Source organism: Centruroides vittatus, unplaced genomic scaffold (assembly GCF_030686945.1).
Source record: "Centruroides vittatus isolate TY-2023 unplaced genomic scaffold, ASM3068694v2 contig_453, whole genome shotgun sequence".
In the NCBI taxonomy this organism is placed as follows: Eukaryota; Metazoa; Arthropoda; class Arachnida; order Scorpiones; family Buthidae; genus Centruroides; species Centruroides vittatus.
This window is the reverse complement of record NW_027122249.1, coordinates 2091762-2113744: the sequence shown is the minus strand read 5'-3', so window position 1 is coordinate 2113744 and position 21983 is coordinate 2091762. Positions and strand designations below refer to the sequence as shown.

Below are 21983 nucleotides of genomic sequence, written 5' to 3'. Positions count from 1 at the left end.
TAAATATTTTGTATTATTTCTTAATATAGCTTCCTTGTTTGTCAACATATTTCCTACAGTTCATTACAAAAATAGTCCCAAGTCCTTCTCTTCAATTAGAGACTTCACTTCATCAGTCTTGAATTTTTCCTCCTTACAAATCTGATTTCATTTTTCAGAGCAAACAGTAATTGCTTTGAACCAGACCAGTGCTGTAAGGTAAGCGATTTAGTCAAATGTTGCATTTTTGAATAGCAACCTTTGTACAAATTGACGTCTACATGGTGCATTGTCCTGCAACAACATACTACAAAACAGCTTACCATGTCATTTTTTTAATATCACTCAACTGAATATCACTCATCATTATAGAAGCATAATATTCTGTAGTGAAGGTGATATTGCACTCTTTTAGAGTGCAATATCACCATCAGTTAAATCAGTCAGAAGAATCCTCTCAGAATCCCAAAAAATTGCAGTTGTGATCTTCCTTTGAGAATATATCATCTTTGCTTTTCTGGGCCTTGAAGAACAAGAGCCCTGACACCATTCAATTGATTCTCTTTTTGATAGAGGATGATGATAAAGAACCATAGTTTAATCCCTACTAACAATTTATTCAATTACTTCTTTCTTTTGGCCTTCACAAAGGTATAAAAACACTCTGTAATATCTCACAAACTTTTCTAGATGGTTGAATGTCTGAGCAATCAAGGTGGCAGCCTATTACTCTGGGGATCCAGGATTGAATCCAGATGGGTCAAAAAATCACCAGGAATTTTTCAGTGGTCTGTCTGGATATGTCAGGCCCCATCCCTTATCACCCAGCTGCTATATTTTGAGCCTGGTCGAATGCATAATGGGTTTGCTAAAAGAGAGCCTCTTAGTGCCCACAGGGTAGAAAGAGTTTAAGAAAGAAAAAAAAAATGTTCTTTTTTAAACTGAAGAAAGAAGTTTCAGTACCTATCATGTATTGACCATGCTTATTTAGGATCCTTGACACTGGTTTTTAATACAGCAATCTTACTGCTAAATCTTTAGTCTTTAGTTGCCTCTCTTCTAAAACTTTTTTCATAATATTGACTTATTTTACAGTAACCAACCAGTAAGCTTTCCTTGGCATGGCTCACCTTCAAAGCACTCTCTTCCTAATTGGAATTGTTTTGTCTATTCTTTTACAGTGGAATATGAATAGGGCTTTGCTAAACCAAAAGTCTGATTGGATATTGGGCTTGATATCAAAATTCATTTCATATATTGACAACTATTGAACATCAAGAAGTATGAGTAATCAGAAAGCATTGAGTATATAAAAAGGATGTGCAGATAAGTTTTGAAACTTACAGTCACTATGCCAATGCACAATGTCAACTGTAAATTCACAATGCAAAGAATTACACTTCTAACAATGAATCTACATAGTATTTTACATACTACAAGTGCCAACAGCACAATTCCCTGCTATTACTAAAAATTACACAGGGCATTGATGATTAGTTAATCTGTGCCAATAATTGATGTATCAAATAAAACTGATAAATTTTTATAATATTGGTATCAATATCTTAAATTTTAGAACGTTAATATACTGATAAAATACCAAATATCAGTATTTTCTGTCAGAAATGAATAACTGTACTTTCAATATAACAATTCCCCCCAACTGTTAGGAGTTTGCACTATAATGTTAAAAACAAACCCCCAAAATTTTTAACACTAGAAAACAATCTTTACTAATGACTACCGGTACATATAAGATCAAACACAACCTCTTCAACCTTCAGATTTCTGGTACAAAACGACGAAAGTTAACAAACTAACGTTTTCGATTCTCCACCGAGATCTTTGTCAGGTTCATTGACGCTTGCAAAATGGAATGCGATGAATATAGAACGTTTTTGAAATTCAAAAATGAATATCTCCAGCGTGTAGTAACGATCAAAGATTTTAAAATAAATTTACTAGACAGGAGCCTATCATAATAATGACATGGTCTCTCTTCTCAGGAATAATACATAACTACCAATGTGAATGCCCCTCAGAGGTATAGTGCCACACATACGATAATACGTTACTGTCCTTGAAATTAATACATTTCCCCAATTTGGTTGCCTTGTAAATCTCAAGGTTGTATTTGATTTTTAACACTGTAAACTGTACTCAATCTCCTAGGAACTAGACAAATTGTTATCTTAAAGAAGTACAGATTTGTTTATTGTCAACAACAAATTGTGATATTTAGTATTTTATCAATTTCAGTATGTCAATACTCTAAAATTTAAAATATCAATACATAAGCATTTATCAGTTTGGGTTTGATATATTGGTTATCAATCACACCAGTGAGCGTAGCTAGGGGGTGCGATAGGTGCGGTCCACACCGAGCCCCTGGAAAACAATAGGCCCATGGGGGCCCCAAAATCACGAAAAAAAACCCAAAAAATTTTTTTGGGCCCACAAATCTGGTTCCGCACCAGGCCCAGAGAATCCTAGCTACGCTACTGAATCACACTAAATATGAAGGAAAAGAATCTCTAAGCAGCATACACATATTATAATCTTTACTCTCTGAGTTTAAATATCAATGTAATCATTCAGTTTTAAAGTAGATAAATATTTCAGATTTCTCTAAATCTCTGATCAGAAATCTGAAGATCATTGATCGAACTTAGGAATTGTTTCAGACTTTTAAATTATTAACAAGAGGAATCAAAGTGTGATAATGTTAAAAATAGCATAAAATGCCAATTAAGAAATTTTATAGAGTAGGATCAAGTTTTAAACCTCTCCCTCCTAGTTGTGTAAAATGACAGAACTTTTGGCTAACCATCTCCCTTTTAATTGTCTACAATACTCCATGGATCTTCCTGATAGTGAAGAAATAACAGAAAATATTTGTAAAACATTTTTAAAAATGAGAGTTTATTCACATGACTAGTAAGCAGACTTATAAGAACAAATTTTTGTATCCCACTAATACCACCAAAATAAACCAGCAACGAGTTGCTCAACTTTCCCGGCTACATTTAAAATTTTGGCAGTGCTATCTGTTATCATATTTTATTTAAAAAGCTTTTTATGTTTTTAACAATTATAAAATGGTAAAAAGCTTAATTTTGAGAGTAGGAGTGTGTTTTATAACAAATTGTAAATGCTAATAACCAGTAAAATGTTCATTAAGTCCGACTCTAATGGAGATACACATGACCTCCATTGTTTCCCCATCCCATTGCTCTTTAACCACCAAAATTTAATAGCAATCTCCCTAATAAACAAACCTCTCTGCAAAATTTCAGAAATTTTCGACAAAAAGAACAGGAGTTGTTATTATTAAGCTTCATCCATACATACAGAAATTACCCCAGAATTTTTTTGCATTTCTCGATGTTTCAGTGTGCTAAGTCCAAAAATGTAAAAATCTTGGGGGAGGTCATTTTTTGACTGATCACCATACTTCCCCTCTGTTATATATAACAGTTGGAAAAGTAAAAATTCCACAGAGACAAGCCTCAATCTCTCCCTCCCCATCCCCATTGTGTACAATGATGTACTTTTGCAACCTCCATCACCTTGTAAACTGTAAATGTAATTAATGAACAAACCCTTAAATAAGTGCTTCCTAAACTTTTTGGACTACTGCCTCTTTTTACTGCATATATTTCTTATATATATATATATATATATTTTTTTTTTGTTTGTTTGTTTCAAAATTAATTTTTCTTCTGATCTTCTAATACCGCTACCCCCCTTTGCCTTCCAGTGTCCCTTGGAATTCTACTGTTCCAAAAAGGATGGTAGCATATTTTGGGAATCAATGACTTTGACAAAACAAAATACATAATTCCGTACAATCTGAAAAATTTTTCACATTAAATAATTTCTCCTGAAATATTACAGTACAGTACATATTAAATCAAATAATTTTATCTTAATATTAATAAATAAATAATATAAATCTTACCATTAGTAGTAACTATTGTCTATGATAAATATTGCATAATAAGTTAAGAAAGCAGTGGCAATGGCAGTTTTAAGCATAGGCAATTTATGACTTTGCACTTTTATAAGTCCCAGACATAAACATATGCTTCATGATACTTAGTCCTGGTCCAGTGCTCAGAATTCTATACTATTAGAATCCTAGATCATGTACAGTACAATATGAAATAATATGGTCTTTACATTATATCAATGTACAGTATATCTCAAGGTATTTACATGTGCCAATAGAGGGGACATAGTTTTTGCACCCCTCAATACTTTTGTACTGGCAAATTGTTCCCCTCCCAATTTCTTTATATTTTATTCAATACTAAAATAATTATGAATAGAAATGAGTACTGCACACAACACAACAGGTGTATCTTATTTTTATATCCATTCCAAACCCAATAATAAGAAATTTTTCTTACTCATTGCCATTGGCCTGATCTCCCAAATACATGTACTGTACAGTTTGATGCCAATGTTAAGTCCATATTTGTATGGATTTAAGCTTTCTCCTCTGAAGAGTTGATTGTGGGAGTTTTCCATTCTAAGAATAACAAATTTTGAGAATTTGAAATTTTTATTTTCAGCAGGATCAAAATGCTGTTATCTATTCATTAGTCTTTTCTAATAAATACCCCGAAAGTCAACCATCTTGTAGAGTAAATATGGGAGAAATAAGCCTCAATTCAGGGATCAGAGATCTTACATTTTTGTCAAATTCCCAGAGCCTCCTGGTGAATCCAGTAGAACTGGCAACCTATCTGGCTTGTGGAGCCTAAAACCATTACTGCATATGAGCACTTGTTACCGTTATTTTCAAAGAAGATGAAAAATACAATAAAGAATACTTTCAAACTAGACAGACAAAAACTGTATCAATCTATTTTGTGCCTGGGGCATTATCTATTCTGTGCATGTTTTTTTTATCACTTCCTTTTGTTAATTATTTAGCTTTGTGGACAAAAAGATAATATAATAAAATCATGTTTCAGAAATATATTTTATTAGTGAAAAGTAATTAATTCTAATAAGCAAATCTAAATAAGAAATAAGTGCAGGCATATATAGTTACCCTTGCTCTGTCTTTATTTATGCTATTGCTCTGATATAACTAGAGCAATAGCATAAATAAAAAAATAAAGAATGCTCTATATAACATTATCAAATTTTTCTATTATAATAAATTCTCTCCTTCTATAAGTTCATCTTCTTGCTTAAATATTTATGATTCGTCATACACCAATGCAAAAAGCAAGAAAGTACTTAGCAAGAAAATATAACTATTCTTCTTTAAGCTGAAGAAAAATAGTTATACAAGGACAAAAAGTTTTTAAAGCAAGTTATAAATTCTCTATTTATGAAGTACCATAAACTCATGCAGTTCTTAATTAAATTTTCTTTGCATTATTCACTAACTTTGCCTCAAAAGTTGTTTCATGTCAACCTTTACAACAGTTTACAAAGCAGAAAAGTCCATAACAAAGGAAACAATAGTCAAACAACATTAAATTTTTTCTTTTGTATTTAAGTGTTGTTTTAGTACTAATTCTATGCAACTTATATCAAATACTAATTGCACATATAGGTAATAGTTATCATTCACTTAATAGGGCACATAATATTCATAAACTAATTTATCCACGATAAAGCTTGAAAAACTATAAAATATGAATTCAAATAGCATATGTATTAACAAATATGTAAAGCCAGTGAAAAATCACTAAGAGATAATGCATGACTGAAAATTAATTAATCAGATATATAAAGTTAGTACGAAGTATAGGATATTTACAAATAAAATATTCTGACTACCATTACACTTAAATAATAAATCAAATTAAATTTAAAACTAGAAAGTGCTTCCCTCTGTTGATAAAATTAGTTACTATTTTAAAATCAATAATTTTCTAAACTACTGTGTAATAAAGATCTTTGAACTTTCCATTTAAGACGTTTAGACTGACAGTTTATTTAAGCAAAAGCCTTTTATACTTGCAAAGTGGAGAAATTCATTTAGATGACATTACATATCATAATAATGAAGATAAAACAGACCTGCACCTATACTATTAAACATAAAAATTAGTAGTAAAATAGAACGCTACAGTTTATTTTATTTTTAATGTTACATTGCAAACATTTTCAAATAGATGAATTTAAAACATCATTGTACAGTAGTCCTATATTGTGCAGGACCACAAAAGTAGACTGTCATATTAAAAACATACTATAAAGTATAACACAAATGTGCAGAGAAAATGTCACAATCTGAGACAATATATTTAATATGTTTATAAAACATATCATTTAAATAAGAAAATAATCTAATTTTACAATACAGTTTATTTTTTTATTAATTAAGATAATTATTGTCAATTTTTCAAGCATGAATGTATCAAACTCAACTGCCATAGCATAGCTTCGTAAAAGAATGTATGCTAAAGTTTGCTCTGTCCAAAAAACATTCTTGATATAGTTAATGCAATATGGTAACATATGATATAACTCCTACATATAATTAAAATTAGATTATTATTATTATTAATTATTATAATACTAAAACAAAAAATCCCAAATTTGTATATAAGCAACACTCTACTGAAATTGCATATTTATGATATATCTTCATCTACATAATAGCAAAAGTAAAGATAAGCAGAATGACTAATTGCTTGATGACAAAATGAACCATGGTTGATAAATAGAGGACCTCTCTTATAAAAATTCCATCAAGGAATATAGATGGGGATTATTAAAAATTTGCTACTACAATGGTTATGTTGATATTAAAGGTTTCAAGGGTCAAATCGAGCAGATTTTTCAGATGAACTTATTTTGTTTATTAAATTATGGTCACTCGCAATTTTATTATAAAATGTATTACGTTGTAAGTTTCAATTTTGCATTATAGTTAGTATTGTTTTTGTGGCTTTACTGTTTAATCTCAACTTCTCTTTTCATCATACGAAAAATTCATGAGTGAAAATATCCTTTCTACAGAAACTGTAGTTCTTGGGAAACAAAGTACTAATTTATCAAATTATTAAAATCTCGGAATTTAATATCCTTTTTGTGCATTTTATTAAATATCCTGACTCATCTGTCAGAGCTGACTAGATGGCCAAATCTGTTAAGATGTCAGTCTACCACTCTGCGTGACCCGAACTGTATCCATGTGATCAAAAAATTCCAGGAATTTTTCAGGATAGTCTGTCTCCGATATACTGGACATTGTTTATTGCCTAGCCACTCATTTGGGGTCTGGTCAAACCCATGATGCACCTGATAAAAGCCCATAGAGTGGAAAGAGTTAAAAGAAGTTCAGTTAAAAATTTGTCATCTATATCAATTTTTTCCTCATTCCATTTGTTCAGTTATTGTCTTCAATAGTGCTCATCAATCAAATAATCAAATTTCATCTGTTTCTATTGATGTAATACATTTCTAAAATTTGCTTCTTCGTAAACAAAAATAGAAACTAACATAGATTAAGTTTTTGGAAAAGGAATAAATGAAATTAACTGAACTAGATTCTTTATTTATCAATAGATCAAGAAAGAATCAAGACAAAACAATACTAACTATAATCTGTTTTGTGATAGTCCCTCAAAAACTAATGCCTCAGTTATGAGGAAAAGCATTTTAAATGAATAGTTAATCTAACAAATAAATTTTTTTATATTAATCAAATAATTACAAACACCTTAACTCAGTGGAAATTTTTTACATGCATACATTTCCAGCTAGTCTTTAACAGCCATCGTCAGACTTGGACTTTATATTTAAATATTTATTTCAAGCAGATGATGGCTACTAAAGACTAGCCAAAAATGTTTGCATATTAAAAAGTTTCCACTGAGTTAGAGTACATTTGTTATTACTTCGATCATACAATGGCTCCCAAGTTAATATTAATTAAACAGATTTCATTCTAATTATTAGAATTACTCTCAAATTGAGTCTATTTAATGGTATATTGTTATTACATCAACTGAAAATGATGGCACAATAAACTCTTAAAATGAATATGAAGTGAAAATCAATCAAATGATATTTATACAAAAAAGGAACACTACTAAACTGATCCTGCAATTTGAGAAATATTTTTAGCATATGTAACTACATAAAATAAAGAATCGTTCTTGTTTTGTTTATATTATAATCCACATTCAATGATCAAAATTTATATTTTTAAATATAATATAATATTTTGATACATATCACTGAGAAAAGCTTAACAGATAAATAAAATTTACAATCAGAATTCTTTCAAATAGAACAGGAAATGAAGCGACAAGATATATAATTCAAAAAGTTAAACTAAATATCTTTATAATCCATAAGTTATTTATGCAGAATTAGTGGTTTCAAATACTTTAGAATAGCTCCATTGGATTTTATTGTAGAATCTTATAACAACTTTAAAGGTTTATGATTTCAACTTTTTAATAAAAAAAATGGAAATATATAGTGCAAGTTAAATGAATGAATTATGTTATAAAAAGTTAATTGATAAATAAGGTCTCCATTTTTATAAAATTTGGGAAGTGGGAAAATAATATGATTGGTTTCAAAAGTAGTAAAAATCATTTATTTTAACTATATATATTCATTTTTAAACATAATCACCATTTAGAGTTAATGTATGGTACATTCCAAACATTCAATCTGTAGGTACAATACATTCCCATACACATTAGTCCCAGCCACAACCAATGATTGACAGTTTAATAAGCTTTACTGAAATGCCCAACAATTTAACAAGATGGCAGAAACAAACAGTATTGTATTGGCATTTGCAAACTTATTTTATCAAAATAACTTTCAGTTATTATAGACAAGTAGTTAAAAATGGTGTTATAATAATATAACTGTGAAGATGGGCATATATTTTTGTCAGAGCTCACCATATCCATGGCGCAAGGAGCGCCATGTGCATTGATCGCTGTGCCAATGAACTCATGGGTGAATATCAAAACACATTTTAGTATGTCACAGTTTATCAATGCACTGTTTGATTTATACTGGAATATACCCTATTATTGTATTCTGTTAAACATAAGTTTGGAAGTTTTTCAGCACTGATGCAAAAATTTTTTTTATACCATGTGGCACTACTCAACTTGTTTTTCATGTCATTTTCTTAGAAAAGCCAATGTATTAATAGCAGTGTGTAGTGTAATGAATAAATCTTGAGTCTTTCTTTCAAACATCCATAACATATCCTGTGTACAAAACAAATCTTTCTGATTTTTCCTCAATTCCCAAATAGCAGGCTGAATTCCAGCATCCATCAAAAAGTATTGACCTTTTGACATTTCATTTTATTTTGGAAACAATTAGAAGTCCAATGATGGCAAGATCTCAGAAAGAAGATGTGGAATAAACTGTAACTTTAAATTCATAAGAGTTCATGAATCATCATGCCAGGAGAAAAAACAATTCTCTTTGGCCTTCAGCAGATATTAATTTGTCTCTTGAGTGTGTAAAGTTTCACAATACTTAACTGAATTGATCATTTTTCCTTTTCCATTTCAACCCTAAAAGCTCAATCACTGACTACTGCTTCATATAGAACTAGAAAGACCAAATTATGTTTAAACTTGACTATTGTATAATAGTACAATAGAGCAAACTGAGACTGCACACAAACTAAACTATAAACTTATGGCTATTAAACAGTGGAGAAAACACATTTCTATGCTTGCAATCCATGAAACATTGGAATTGAAGACCTTATTCATTAATCAACTTTGTAGTTATTGTGCAGAATGAAATGATAGAAAAGTGAGAAATGAAGAGAGATGTTGAGTGATGAGAATGAGCATTATCTTCTATCTTCCGAAGTACATTATTATAAAAAAATATTTTCCTTTAACACATTAAGAAAATCTGAGAATTAAGCTAATTATTCATTAATTAAACTACTAAATTTAGATTATAGTTCAATGGTTAAACTTCTACCTTGTCCTAAAATTAATAAAACACAATCACATGGCAAATCAACCTTCATCCTTCAGATAAAATTATATTTACTAAATTTATAAAAATTTAAAATAAAAACAGACATTAGTTATATTTTTTTAAATATTTAAATTATTACAAATTAGAAAATCACCTCTTGCATTTGAAATAACTTGAGATTTTCATAAGTAATATCTAAATTCACAAATATGTAATACTGCCCTTGGCTTGTTTGTTTGTTTTATTAAGTTACGGCAATGCAATGCTTGGGCGATCTGCCTAGGGGGGATGCCTTCTGGGAGGTCTTTTTAAGGGTAACTGGTCCCTATTAGGAGTTACAGATGTGGAGAAAACGCAGAAAACTCCATCGTGGCCAGCCCATACTGGCGAGGTACGAATCCATGACCGAACTCCCAGTGTTCAGGGAATGGAACTGATTGGCCACCAATGGGCCTCCGTCCTTGGAAATTTTATCAAATATGTAAATTTTCTCTTAAATTTTAAATAAATAAAAATAATGCTTAAACAGCTTGCATCCAATTTTACTATGCTTTTAAATTTTTTCTTTTCTTTGTTATTTACACTTAATTTATTACATGTAAAATTGTGGAATTAGACGTATAGAATTCTAATTATATTATTATTATTAGTTTATAAAATAATAATAATGATAATAATATTAATTTACAAAAAATTTGTAAAATAACTTCAACAGAAAATTCTTTTATATGTTATTATATGCATAAGAAATTGACAGTCTGACTACAACAATCACTTCTAATTCTAATTAAAATGATGCTAAATTTTAGTTTAAAATTCATTAATTATCTTCATTCAAATTCTATATTTCTACAAATTACTTTTTATTTAATTTTGTTTGCTTCTATGTAAAATTAACTTTTAGAATATTGTCAAGTAACATTTCCCATTAAAATCTAAACATTCATTCCCAAAATGAGATTTGACAAATAAGAGAGACACTAATCTAGTAATTCCCAAACTGGGGATCTTGGACCAGTGCAAACAAACATTAAGAAAGTATCTACTAATAGACATTTATTTTCACAAAAATATAGTGATAACGTCATAAGTTTCATCATAGAACATCATTTATTTTTGATACAAAAACATATATACAAGTCATTTTTCCTCATTGAGTGCATTAAAATACACATATGCATGACAGTATATGTATGGTATACAGGGTGCATAGTAAAGTCCTTATATATTGATATATGTGAGCAATGTACAACATACAGCACAAGGACAGAAAAATGATAAATACACATTTTAAAAATAAACACAGGAGAAATGAATGAGAGCACACAAATGAACATATGAGACATACACATTTTATCAACTGTGCTCTCTACTCACACTATTTTCATATGCAAGGTATCCTTTCGTACTGAATCGTGGTGCTCTACAAAACTTTAGTTTGCCAAATAATATTAAATAAATCATAATTATGATTAATATTACTATCTCCAAATATTATAACATAGCATCTTCATACAAGTCAGAGAAAAAGTGAAATTATAAAATACTGTACTTAAAAGTGAAAATAAACTAATATCAATAGAAAATTCTTTCACTTGTTATAATATGCTTAAAGAATTGGCAATCCAACTGCAGCAATTACTTCTAATTTTACATTGGAAACTAACAAAAGTTTATTAATTAGCATCAGCGACTCATAAAAATAAACACTATTATCCGATAATTAATTAACCTTCGAAGATGAGACACTATATTTAATTAACGTTAATTAGCGTAAGCTACACATGCAAATAAAATTAAATTTAAAATATTTTAAAACTAAACTTTTATACATTTTAACTAAGACATAAAAGTTAAGCAACAAAGAAAATAACTGTACAACAAAAAAAAAGAACTTTCTTTAGCTGTAACTTTTATCTAAAAACTAAATTTATGACTTAAAATAATCATAAGTTATTTCAGCAATAACTTTTATATATTTACATAAAAATAACCATAAATATTAAATAAATATATAACAAAATTTCAAGAATCAATTTTTTTAATAACTGAAGATTTATACATTATAATTTAGTATAAGATTTAATAGTTATTATTATTTCAGTTTTTTAATGACTCAAACTAAATTTTCTTATTAACATTAATAGCTCTGCTTCTTGACCTTATGTTGTTATTATTTAACTTATTCTTATATAAATGAAGACTGTTGTAATTTATATTTCAGGGCTTATCACACACAGACAAATTAGTATTTGAAAACAATTTATTCCAATTTGGTATTTATAAAGGCTAACATAAAATTTACAGTTATTACAAAAATATTACAAATTAACTAAAATGCATTTTGGAACTTGGATTCTCTCTTTGGTTAGATTATTATTATTACACATAAGACAAATAAATTTCTTAGTGTACTGATCTATTTTTTACAAAATTTATATTTTTTATGTATAATTATAATAATCTAATAATCTGGTGTGGGATAAGAACTTCATGTGTGCAACGATCTTCATAAGAATAAGTTAAATAATATGAATTTTTTAATTTTAGCATTAATTAAACATATAATACAATCTATTATAGAAGTCTACAAAATAATAATATATTCACAATGTAATGTTTTCAACTATATGAAATGCCATTCTCAAGCTCCTTTAACAAATCTAAACAAAATGAAACAGACTTCAGCTTCAAAGTAAACAAAATTTAATTTAAAACTTAAAAACAACAAATTTTTAAACTTTTTGATCCTTAACAAAGTTTCTTAAATAGAAAGATAAAGTAAGCATTCCATTGAAAAAAACCCATTTTGTTAAGTTATGTTTTTGACCCTGACTGAAGCAAATTAGCAAAAAGTTGGAATATAGATAATGAAAATCTGATCCAAATTTTAATAAAATATATCTTTTAAATAATGGCATGTTTAAAATAAAAGTTATGATTTAAAGAAAAAATTGATAATCTCTGCCAACTGGCAGCCAGCATGATATTTTAAATCATCATAAAATCAGTACAATGACAAAATTGTGAAAATGTAAGATTTATCTGTAACATGAGTGAGTACTATCATTCGCAATTAATTCCTTCAGGAGCTACAAAATACAGCCCGTGCATATTACTCCTATTTATTTATTTATTTAATTTACATATGTTAGGAAATGTCAAAAGACAGCAGATTTCCACATTACAATTTAACTAAAGCTAACAATAATTTAAAATTAAAAAATAATAATGATAAAAAATATATAAAAAACATTACAGTAGAGAGTCGAAAATCGGAATCAATTGGGGACTGGGGTGGTTCAGATTAGTCATTTGTTCCGATTACCAATTATGTACGAAAAAATATATTAACCTGTCCGATGTTCAAATTTTTCTCCGTTGCGTGTCGCTTCGTGTTGAATTTTCGTCGATTTTAAGCCTAACAAAAATTTTTATAATAATAATCGAGGCTATCGTATTGTTAAAAATTATTTCTGCATTTTGTACAAACAAAATAAATATATTGAAGAATATAAAAACATGAAAATTATACTTTAGAAGTAAATTTAGTATCAAAAACGTTCGATTCAGCACGACACAGTCCGACTGAAAATCATGCCGATTACCGGCGTTCCGATTAACGACTCTCTACTGTACTTAAAAACATATATATATATTATATATGCATGCTTAAACATTTAAATGCATGTATAAAAAAAACGAAAGTAAATAAATAAATACATGTAAACAATAAAACTTGATGATATTACATGACAACAAGTGATTTCGACACTGCAAACTGCAGAACACAAAACACCTTCTCTTTTGTGAAGTCAATACGAGCAATTTTGCTTCTATGAACTAGAATTACCCAAAATGTCATACAGATGGGATACAGGTTCCTAAGTTTCTTTGCTGCCATAACTGTTTTTGCAGACCTGTGTAGCATGCATCTAGTGTGAGAAAGCCTGCTGTCATTGTTGCACACCATGTTTTGTGCAACAATGACAGCATAGGATAACCCTCAGTTCATAGGACCAAAATAGCTTGTATTGACCCCCCCCTCTATCACTCATTTCATATTGTCAATCTAATTTATTAACACTCCATATAATAAACTTCTTCAGACTGCTTACTTTACAATACCCTTCTCTTTAAACTGGCATACATTTTCTATTACAATTGCACAAAATGCTATATTTTTCTTACTGACAATCTTAGCTTTGCAACAAATAGTTCAAATTTCCAAGAATAATATCTCAATTATGTAACTAAATCCATGAGAAAGCAAAGTTCAGTTTATGATACTTGCTTAACAGCTATTCAGGTTTCAGGAACTAATTATAATTGTAAAAGTATGTCTATGTTATAAAACAATATAAACGTTTGTACAAATAAATTAAAAGAAAGTTTCAAACTGTTTTAAATTAAGTTTATTCGAAGTATTCTTTATTTTAATGTAATAAAAAAAAGCAGGAAACAATTTGAAAAGAGAAAACTTAAACTTTGCTATTATCATCATCATAATAAAACAGCAAATTAAATATATTACTTACCAATAAATACAAATACTTGATGATGAGAATATCTTAAGAGCATGGATATAGCAAGAGTCTGTAATTAAATATATATAAAATCAAAAATTTATATGTTACTTTTATATACTATTTATTTTATATTTTATATTATTAAGATGTAATAAAATTAAGTTATTGCATAACAAACTAAATACATTAATACAAAATTCAAAGTACTAATACTGGAACAACTAACATCAAAACTATACCTTTTATACTTTTCCAGCTTGGGTCACATTATTTAAGATAAACAAACAAATGTTTTCAATTTATTCATAAATCAAAAATGTTTGATTGTTTATCTTAAATAAATACAAGGTAGAAAAGTTTGAAAGATATGGTTTTACTATTGATACAAAATTTATTTCACAGGCTCCCAAAAAGCAAACATCAGTACAAACTTTACAGTCCACTTCACTAGCTGTGTACTTTAGGGCTTCTTAAACTGGACTGCAACCCAAAGTGAGCCAGGTAGCAAAAATTTGACACAGTAAAATTTTGTAAAAACCATCTCAGAAGCTGGAACAGGATATAAATACTCACAGACACAGACTGCTGGAACCAGTACAGAAGGTGTCTGTGAGTATGTAAAATTTTGTATTATGTGTAAGGAGCTGATTCCAATCAGTTTTATTTTGTTTGGGAATTATTTTCAGTTTCTTTTCTTATTTATTTTTGGACATTTTATTCGATTAAGGATAGATTACCGCATCTCATGCAGACAAAATTCCAAAGCTAAAAACAAAACTCACCTTACTAAGACAACTGCCAAGGGCAAATCAAATGCGTCATCAACCTGGAAATGACATTTCAGGGGAAGTTAAAAGAATGATCTCCCCCAAATTGTCACCAAAAATTTAAAAAAGAATTATATGAAGGTGATGACATGACAATGAAAGAAAATTGCTAAAGTTAAATAAATGCTAACCATAAGTATGTAACATTGCTCAAGTGGGCGTATCAATGTAACATGAAGAGAGATGTGCTGTGAATAAGATGAAGTGAAGCTAAGGATTGAGAGAGGTTAAGAAAAAAGACTTTCAATTTGGATAGTAGATTAGAAGTTTCTTCTTAGTGAAGGTTAGGCAAGTTAATTATAAGATTATTTTGTGAATTTCCTGTTTATAGCACAGTTTCATATTTCTTGTCAGTTCTTGGGAGATAATTTAAGATAGTTCTAAGTTAATTTTAAGTTCCTCAAGTGTCAAGAAAGTTTTTGTATACACCTTGGTTTTGATTTTAATTACATATCTTTTTATATTTGAATTTTTCTTAACTTATTTCATATTGTACATTGTCAGTCAAAGACTAATAAATGGAATTTTTTCCTTTTTACCATATAGTAATTATTTCAGGCTTTTTATTAACAGATTCACTTATATATATATATATATATATATTTTTTTTTTTGTTCATTTAAAATTCCAGGCCAGGCAATGACTGATCCTCATTTCTGATCTATGTGACGCACGTTAGGTAATTTTTGGGCTTCCAAAAACATATGTATTTATGCAAAGTGGTGTTTTCAGTATTGGTAATTATAAAATCAGGATATCAGTTAACTCTAAGAAATGTTGGAAGATGCCTTATATCCCACAGTATCATATATTCAGCAAATATTTAATTATTTATGTAAAAATAAACAAGCTCATCCATCTTATTAGTATGCAAATTTGCTTTTGTCTTTAAATGATAATAAATGGTAAAATAATAGAACTGTTTTGTAATAAATTGTTTTATGATATATTATCAGTAATTTTATGTGTACTGTACATCTATTTTATACACCTATATACTGGGTTTATATAAAATTTTTTCCAGTAAAAGAGGGTTGTAAATGGAAAAGGTTTAAGAAACCCTGGTCTAGTATTTGAGAAGAAAGCCTACTTTATTTTGATTTATTTTTGTTACATCTGAGACTCTGTTTAGTTTTGGGCAACTACTTTACACTCCCAAATGTAAAAACAAGATTCTAAAGCACCACAGTCTGTCTTCCTGATGAAAACAATTAACCACATATCAATAGAACATCTGCAATAACTCAGAAAACCCAGTTTCTATTTAACCAATAAAATCATTGCATTAACAAGCTTTAATCAATTTGTTGCATCTAGAGTTTATCGCCAATAGGTGAAACGAGAGAGAAGTTTAGAACATGTAAATGAGGTAGATGGCGACCAAGATGTCATTACACCAGATTAGTGTAAATGGATTAGAGTGGAGTAGTGGAGTGAAGCAATCCTAGTGACATGAGACAAGATGATGTATGATTAATAGGAATTAGTTCATGGAGGGTAATTTCTGTTAATTTGTCATTATTTGTATATATGTTGCTTGTTAAATACTAATCATTGTTTAGAAAATTTATTAAATTAATTATTGAATAATAGCCATTGTTGTTCAGTTTTGACCTCATTCATAAAAAAACAAAACATTACAAATTTTTTAACAATCAAGAGTGTGAAGCAGTTATCCAAAACTAAAAATCCTCAAAATAAACAAAATAGAATGTAAAAAACTTTAATATTAAAGATTATTTAACTTTGGAATTGAATCAGACTAATTCATATCAAATAGGATGAACTAGCAGTGATACAATTAAATGACAGTTTAGTTGTGTTTTTTATCACATTATGAAACATCAATCTATCTATATAAACATAGACTACAAAGCTATTATAAGAAAGCTAACAACACAGAATAAAACAAACATATGCCATTATACAATTGACACTGTAGAGTCAATAGTACTAAATGTCATATGATCTGTACTTTAGTATGTAGTAAAATAAACTTAAACTCCACTATCATAGCTCACTGCTACAGTAATGTGTAAAATATTCTCTACTGTTTCAACAACTCAACTGGCACAAAATTTTCCAAAATACAAAAAGTAAATAGAAAATGCTTCCATAAAATTTATTTTCTATTTATTTTTCATATTTTGGAGATTTTGTACTGGATGATTTAAACTGGTTAAAAAAAAAATCATCTGTTTAAAATTTTCCAATGAAATTTTACATTTTGATAGCATTACAAAACCTAAAGTAATGGCGAGAAACACAAAAACACTACACAAATCGTTATATTTGTATTGTAACTTTACAAAAGTCTAAAAACCACTCCAATAAGTACAGAACAATAGTTACAGTGTCTGTTTAAACTACAGCATCTAAATTATTGTTGGTCTAAAAATGGTATACAGTAATTTAAATACATCTGTATCTAAATTACTATATATTAGTTTTAAACTAACAAGCAATATCTATTTTTTATATGCTATTACATACTTTTCAATCAATGCTATACGACTGTGATGGCCAAACTGGAGTTCACAAGCCATATGCTGCTCTTATGGACTCTTACTGCTGACCAACTTTGGTGCTATTCCTCTATATACTATATATATATATATATTTATTTATTTATATATAAAATACTATTCCAATACCAAATGTCGCTCTTTCACATTCTTGACACATGGTATATGGCTCTTATTGTGAAAGATTTGGTCAACCCTGCTATATATATGATGTCAAATGTATAAAAATATTTTTGTAGTTTAATAAAATAGGATTTGATTTATTTGTATTATAGCCAATATATAATGTAAATAATAAATTTTTAATAGTATAAAATAGGTTTAGGCAATTTTTCTACAACGAAGAGCCATACAATAATGTTTTGACAAAAAGGTTAACTGAAACACTAAAACATCAGATTTTATATAAATTCTACTTAAAATTTGATTATATGCAAGACTAATTCAAGCAACACAAGTCATTTTTATTCCTTTTAAAATTGTACATGCCTTATTGCAAATCACTGACGACAAATACATTTAAGGATTCCGATAGTATGTGAGCCACATAAAAAAATCCCAATGGGCTGCATTCAGTCTGTGGACTGCAGGTACCCCATGTCTGATATAAAGAAATACTAAGTTACTCCAAAATACAGAGTAAAAAATTAAAATATAATAAAATCTCTTTTGTATTTAATTTGAATTCTATTTCTTTCTAGTATTTTAGGTTTGTTTTTAGTATTTGAAAACATTTTTCATAGTTGAATCAAAAAATTCTCTCGAAAGGATGCCAACAGTTGAAAAATCATTTTTTTAAATAAATCAAAAGTTCTTTCTACTGTATGTCAGTACACCATTTTGCATTTACTTCATTATAGTGACAACATTTCATTTTATTTAATTAAATAATCAATAAAAAGCAAAGGAAGAGAACGTGCAATAATTTAATGTTTTACACTCAAACAACAATATAAAATTAATTATGATTATTATTTTACTCATTTTTTCAGTACTGAACTATAAATATAAAAAGGTCACTTACAAAAATAATCATTATTGCAGCAGCCAAAATATACAAATAATATTCGTTCATCATTAAACTGACGAAGGTGTGATGCTCTCCGCTAATAACATTTCTTACAAATCCTAAATTAACACAGAAAAAAGTTAAATATTAACTCAGTAACAGAAATCAGTATAAAATACTAAATGAATCATTATATTATGTATAATTTAAATTTATAAACAATTAAAAATTTGAAAATATTCTGAATTTATAGGATTTAAAATCTAAATTAATTGTACATTTTTTTGTATATTTTTGATGAGACTACGTCTCGTCTCTAAAATCACACTGCTGTTAATGGCTGCACACCTTAGAGGTATGAAGGAGTACATGTCAGGAGTTGTAATTTTATGTGCCCAAATCACGCGCACATAAAATAAACCAGACTTGTAGGTAGTCAGGGGACCGAGAACTGAATCAAAAGAAAATATGAAATGCTAAGACTGTTTCTACAAACAGGCACAAGTGCAAGATTTGCGCATGCATTGCTCACGCTCTTAGAGATAGTCTTGTCTCAAAAAATGGCTTTGCTGTTATACTTATTACAACTATTCTAAATTAGAAATCTGAAGATCATCATATCATTTTAACATAATGCAGTACAATAGACCCCCCCCTATAACACGCATTCATATAACACGGCAAAAAAATTGCGATCATGTTCATATAACACGCTAAAAGAGACTCGCATAGCACAGTAAAACGTCATCGGCAACTCGTGTTGCAACAGGATTGGTCAAATCTAGACCAACAGCGGATATTGTACAAACCATTAAGTTTAAACGTGCACTAGACCTACTAAAAAACATTTATTATTCAACGGCCATAAAAATTATATTTTTATTAATGGTGTCTCCAAAGTTAAGTTATTTTTCTGCGAAAAATTCGCTGATTAGGAAACACGGGCCTGCCATTTGATGAGCCGCTCCGCGACGAAAATAAGCTTAAGCAATGGCATTGTCAAACGGTGTACACTTGGTAAGTAATCCTACAATTTTTTGTTAATAGCATAGTTTATATGGATTATTCCCAAAAAATTACACATGATTTGGAAATATTGAGTCACATTAGTCTAGAATCGATTAACTTTATGGGAGAAAACCTTTCAAACAGCCACACCCCTAAACTGCACATGTGCCGGGCTGTGATTGGCTTATGTATTTAAGTGACTCGTACAACACGAATTCATATAACATGGAATGTATCTACCGTGTTATTGGGGGGTCTACCGTATTGTAATCATATCAAACTTGACCTTTCACATTTTATGGCGATCTCTACATTTTAAGACTGTGGATCCAAAAAAGGCAGGCAAAACAAAAAAAATTCTTGTTGTGTATATGTTGGCACCTATTTCATTTAATATCTCAGGAGGAGTAAAGATTAAGAAATGAAATTTGGTACAGTAACTTGTATATTAGGGGCATTAATGCTATTAAATTTTGGAAAGGTGTTTTATTTAATATTTATGGGGAAGATCTATTCATATGTATTTATTGATTCTTTAATAAGACATTGTTTAGGAAGGTATATCAATGTTTTACTGTATCAATGTTTTTGACTGTTTCGATGCTATGCAGACTAAGATAGCCTATTTTTCCATGTGTATCATTGTAAGGAACTGAGTCTGAGTGTTATTTTTATTTTATTACTATTTTTTCGTTTTATTATATTTTGTTTGGGGCTTATGTTTAGTTAGGACGAAGCTTCCCCACCACTCTCTTATTAGTAACCAAAAAAAAAAAAAAAAGATAATAAACCAACTCACGAAAAAAAAAACGAGCGCCGTAAGAAAAATCTCGTGCACTTGCGCTGCCCAGTGGAAAAACACAGTCCGCAGAAAAAAAATGGAGAGGGAATCCCCACACTCACTAGCAAAGAAATACTTACTAAACCGTCATAACATCCCAGAAAATTGTGCTAAATACTTTGTAAACGGTTTGTAAGATTTTGTCGGAAAATTAAAGCTGCCAGAAAGAAACATAATGTTAGAAAACTAAGTATGTAAATAAGGGGAGTAACCCAGCTGAATTGTGACGTCACCTCACAGCATAAAACCAGCATGCTAACCGAAGAAGGACGAGGTGATTTCCAGAGCGAGGTGATTCCTGGTCAAAGTCCAGATTGAGAATTAGGCGATCCAAGGTGGTAAAGAGGAATTTGATTTGACGATAGTGAAAAGATTGAGGAAAGAGGTTCCTAGTATAGTGAGGTGACAGATAGACATTTAGTTCGTAAGAGATTCTGTTCATAGTTCTTAAGTATTTGATTTGTTGAATTTTCAAAGGGGAATTAAGATTAAGTTAAGTAGCTGAGTTTTATTGTCGGGTTGACTTGTTGATTTTCGTTAAATAAATTTTGTTTTGGATTATAGACAATTGTACATAGTAAATTCTATTTACTAATTAAATATATTTGAAACTTTTGCTTTGACTTGATATTTGTTGTTACTCTCACTAATATTTTCGGTGCACGCGTAAAAGCCCAGGCCTGGCAAACTAATCTCGAATCCGTGTAAAGTGCCCGTTAGGTTAAAGGTTAAGTAATTTGGTGTAGAGCAGTAGTTTCCAACCTTTTTCATATGTCACAGGGGGCATCAGGATTCTTAGTCAAAAAATAAACTCTATTTACATGGAAGAAGCCAAAAAGATTGTTCTTTGGAAGCTTATTTAAAACAAGCTTCCAAAGAACATGGCATTTTTGAAAGAGAAAAATGAAAGAACAGAAGGACAGTTCAAGTACTAAGGAAGAAATCACTAAGAAATTGTTAAAAATAATAATAAATAAATAAATAAATAATAATAATAATAATAATATGAAGTGATATGAAAAAACAGCAAATAAAGTTTTAAAACATATAATAGAGATAATAACACGAAGCACTCAGCAAATCATAGATATACATACACTTAACACCTTATTCTTGCCGAGAAATATAAATTTTTTTAAATCAAACAAACGTTTTCAGCCTGATTCACAGGCCATCATCAGGTTTAGAATACATTCGAATTAAATTCTATCCTTGGAACACAAAATTCAAATTCAAATAAAATACATTTAAACAGAATATAAATAGCCAACATAAATACAAATAAAACTAAAACATAAAATATACATAAAC

At 29.2% G+C, this 21983-nt stretch overlaps 1 protein-coding gene across 2 annotated transcripts in view; it reads right to left on the bottom strand.

Annotated features, from left to right (window-relative positions):
• Positions 1-21983, bottom strand: part of LOC136977274 (membralin-like) — a 61413-nt gene that overhangs the window by 8116 nt on the left and 31314 nt on the right. For both annotated transcript variants that reach the window (XM_067272737.1, XM_067272738.1), the window contains exons 6-7: positions 18839-18942; positions 14472-14529 (exon numbers count right to left, since the gene is read on the bottom strand). In XM_067272737.1, coding sequence (XP_067128838.1) covers positions 14472-14529; positions 18839-18942 — 162 coding nt within the window. The remainder of the gene's footprint in view (positions 1-14471; positions 14530-18838; positions 18943-21983) is intronic.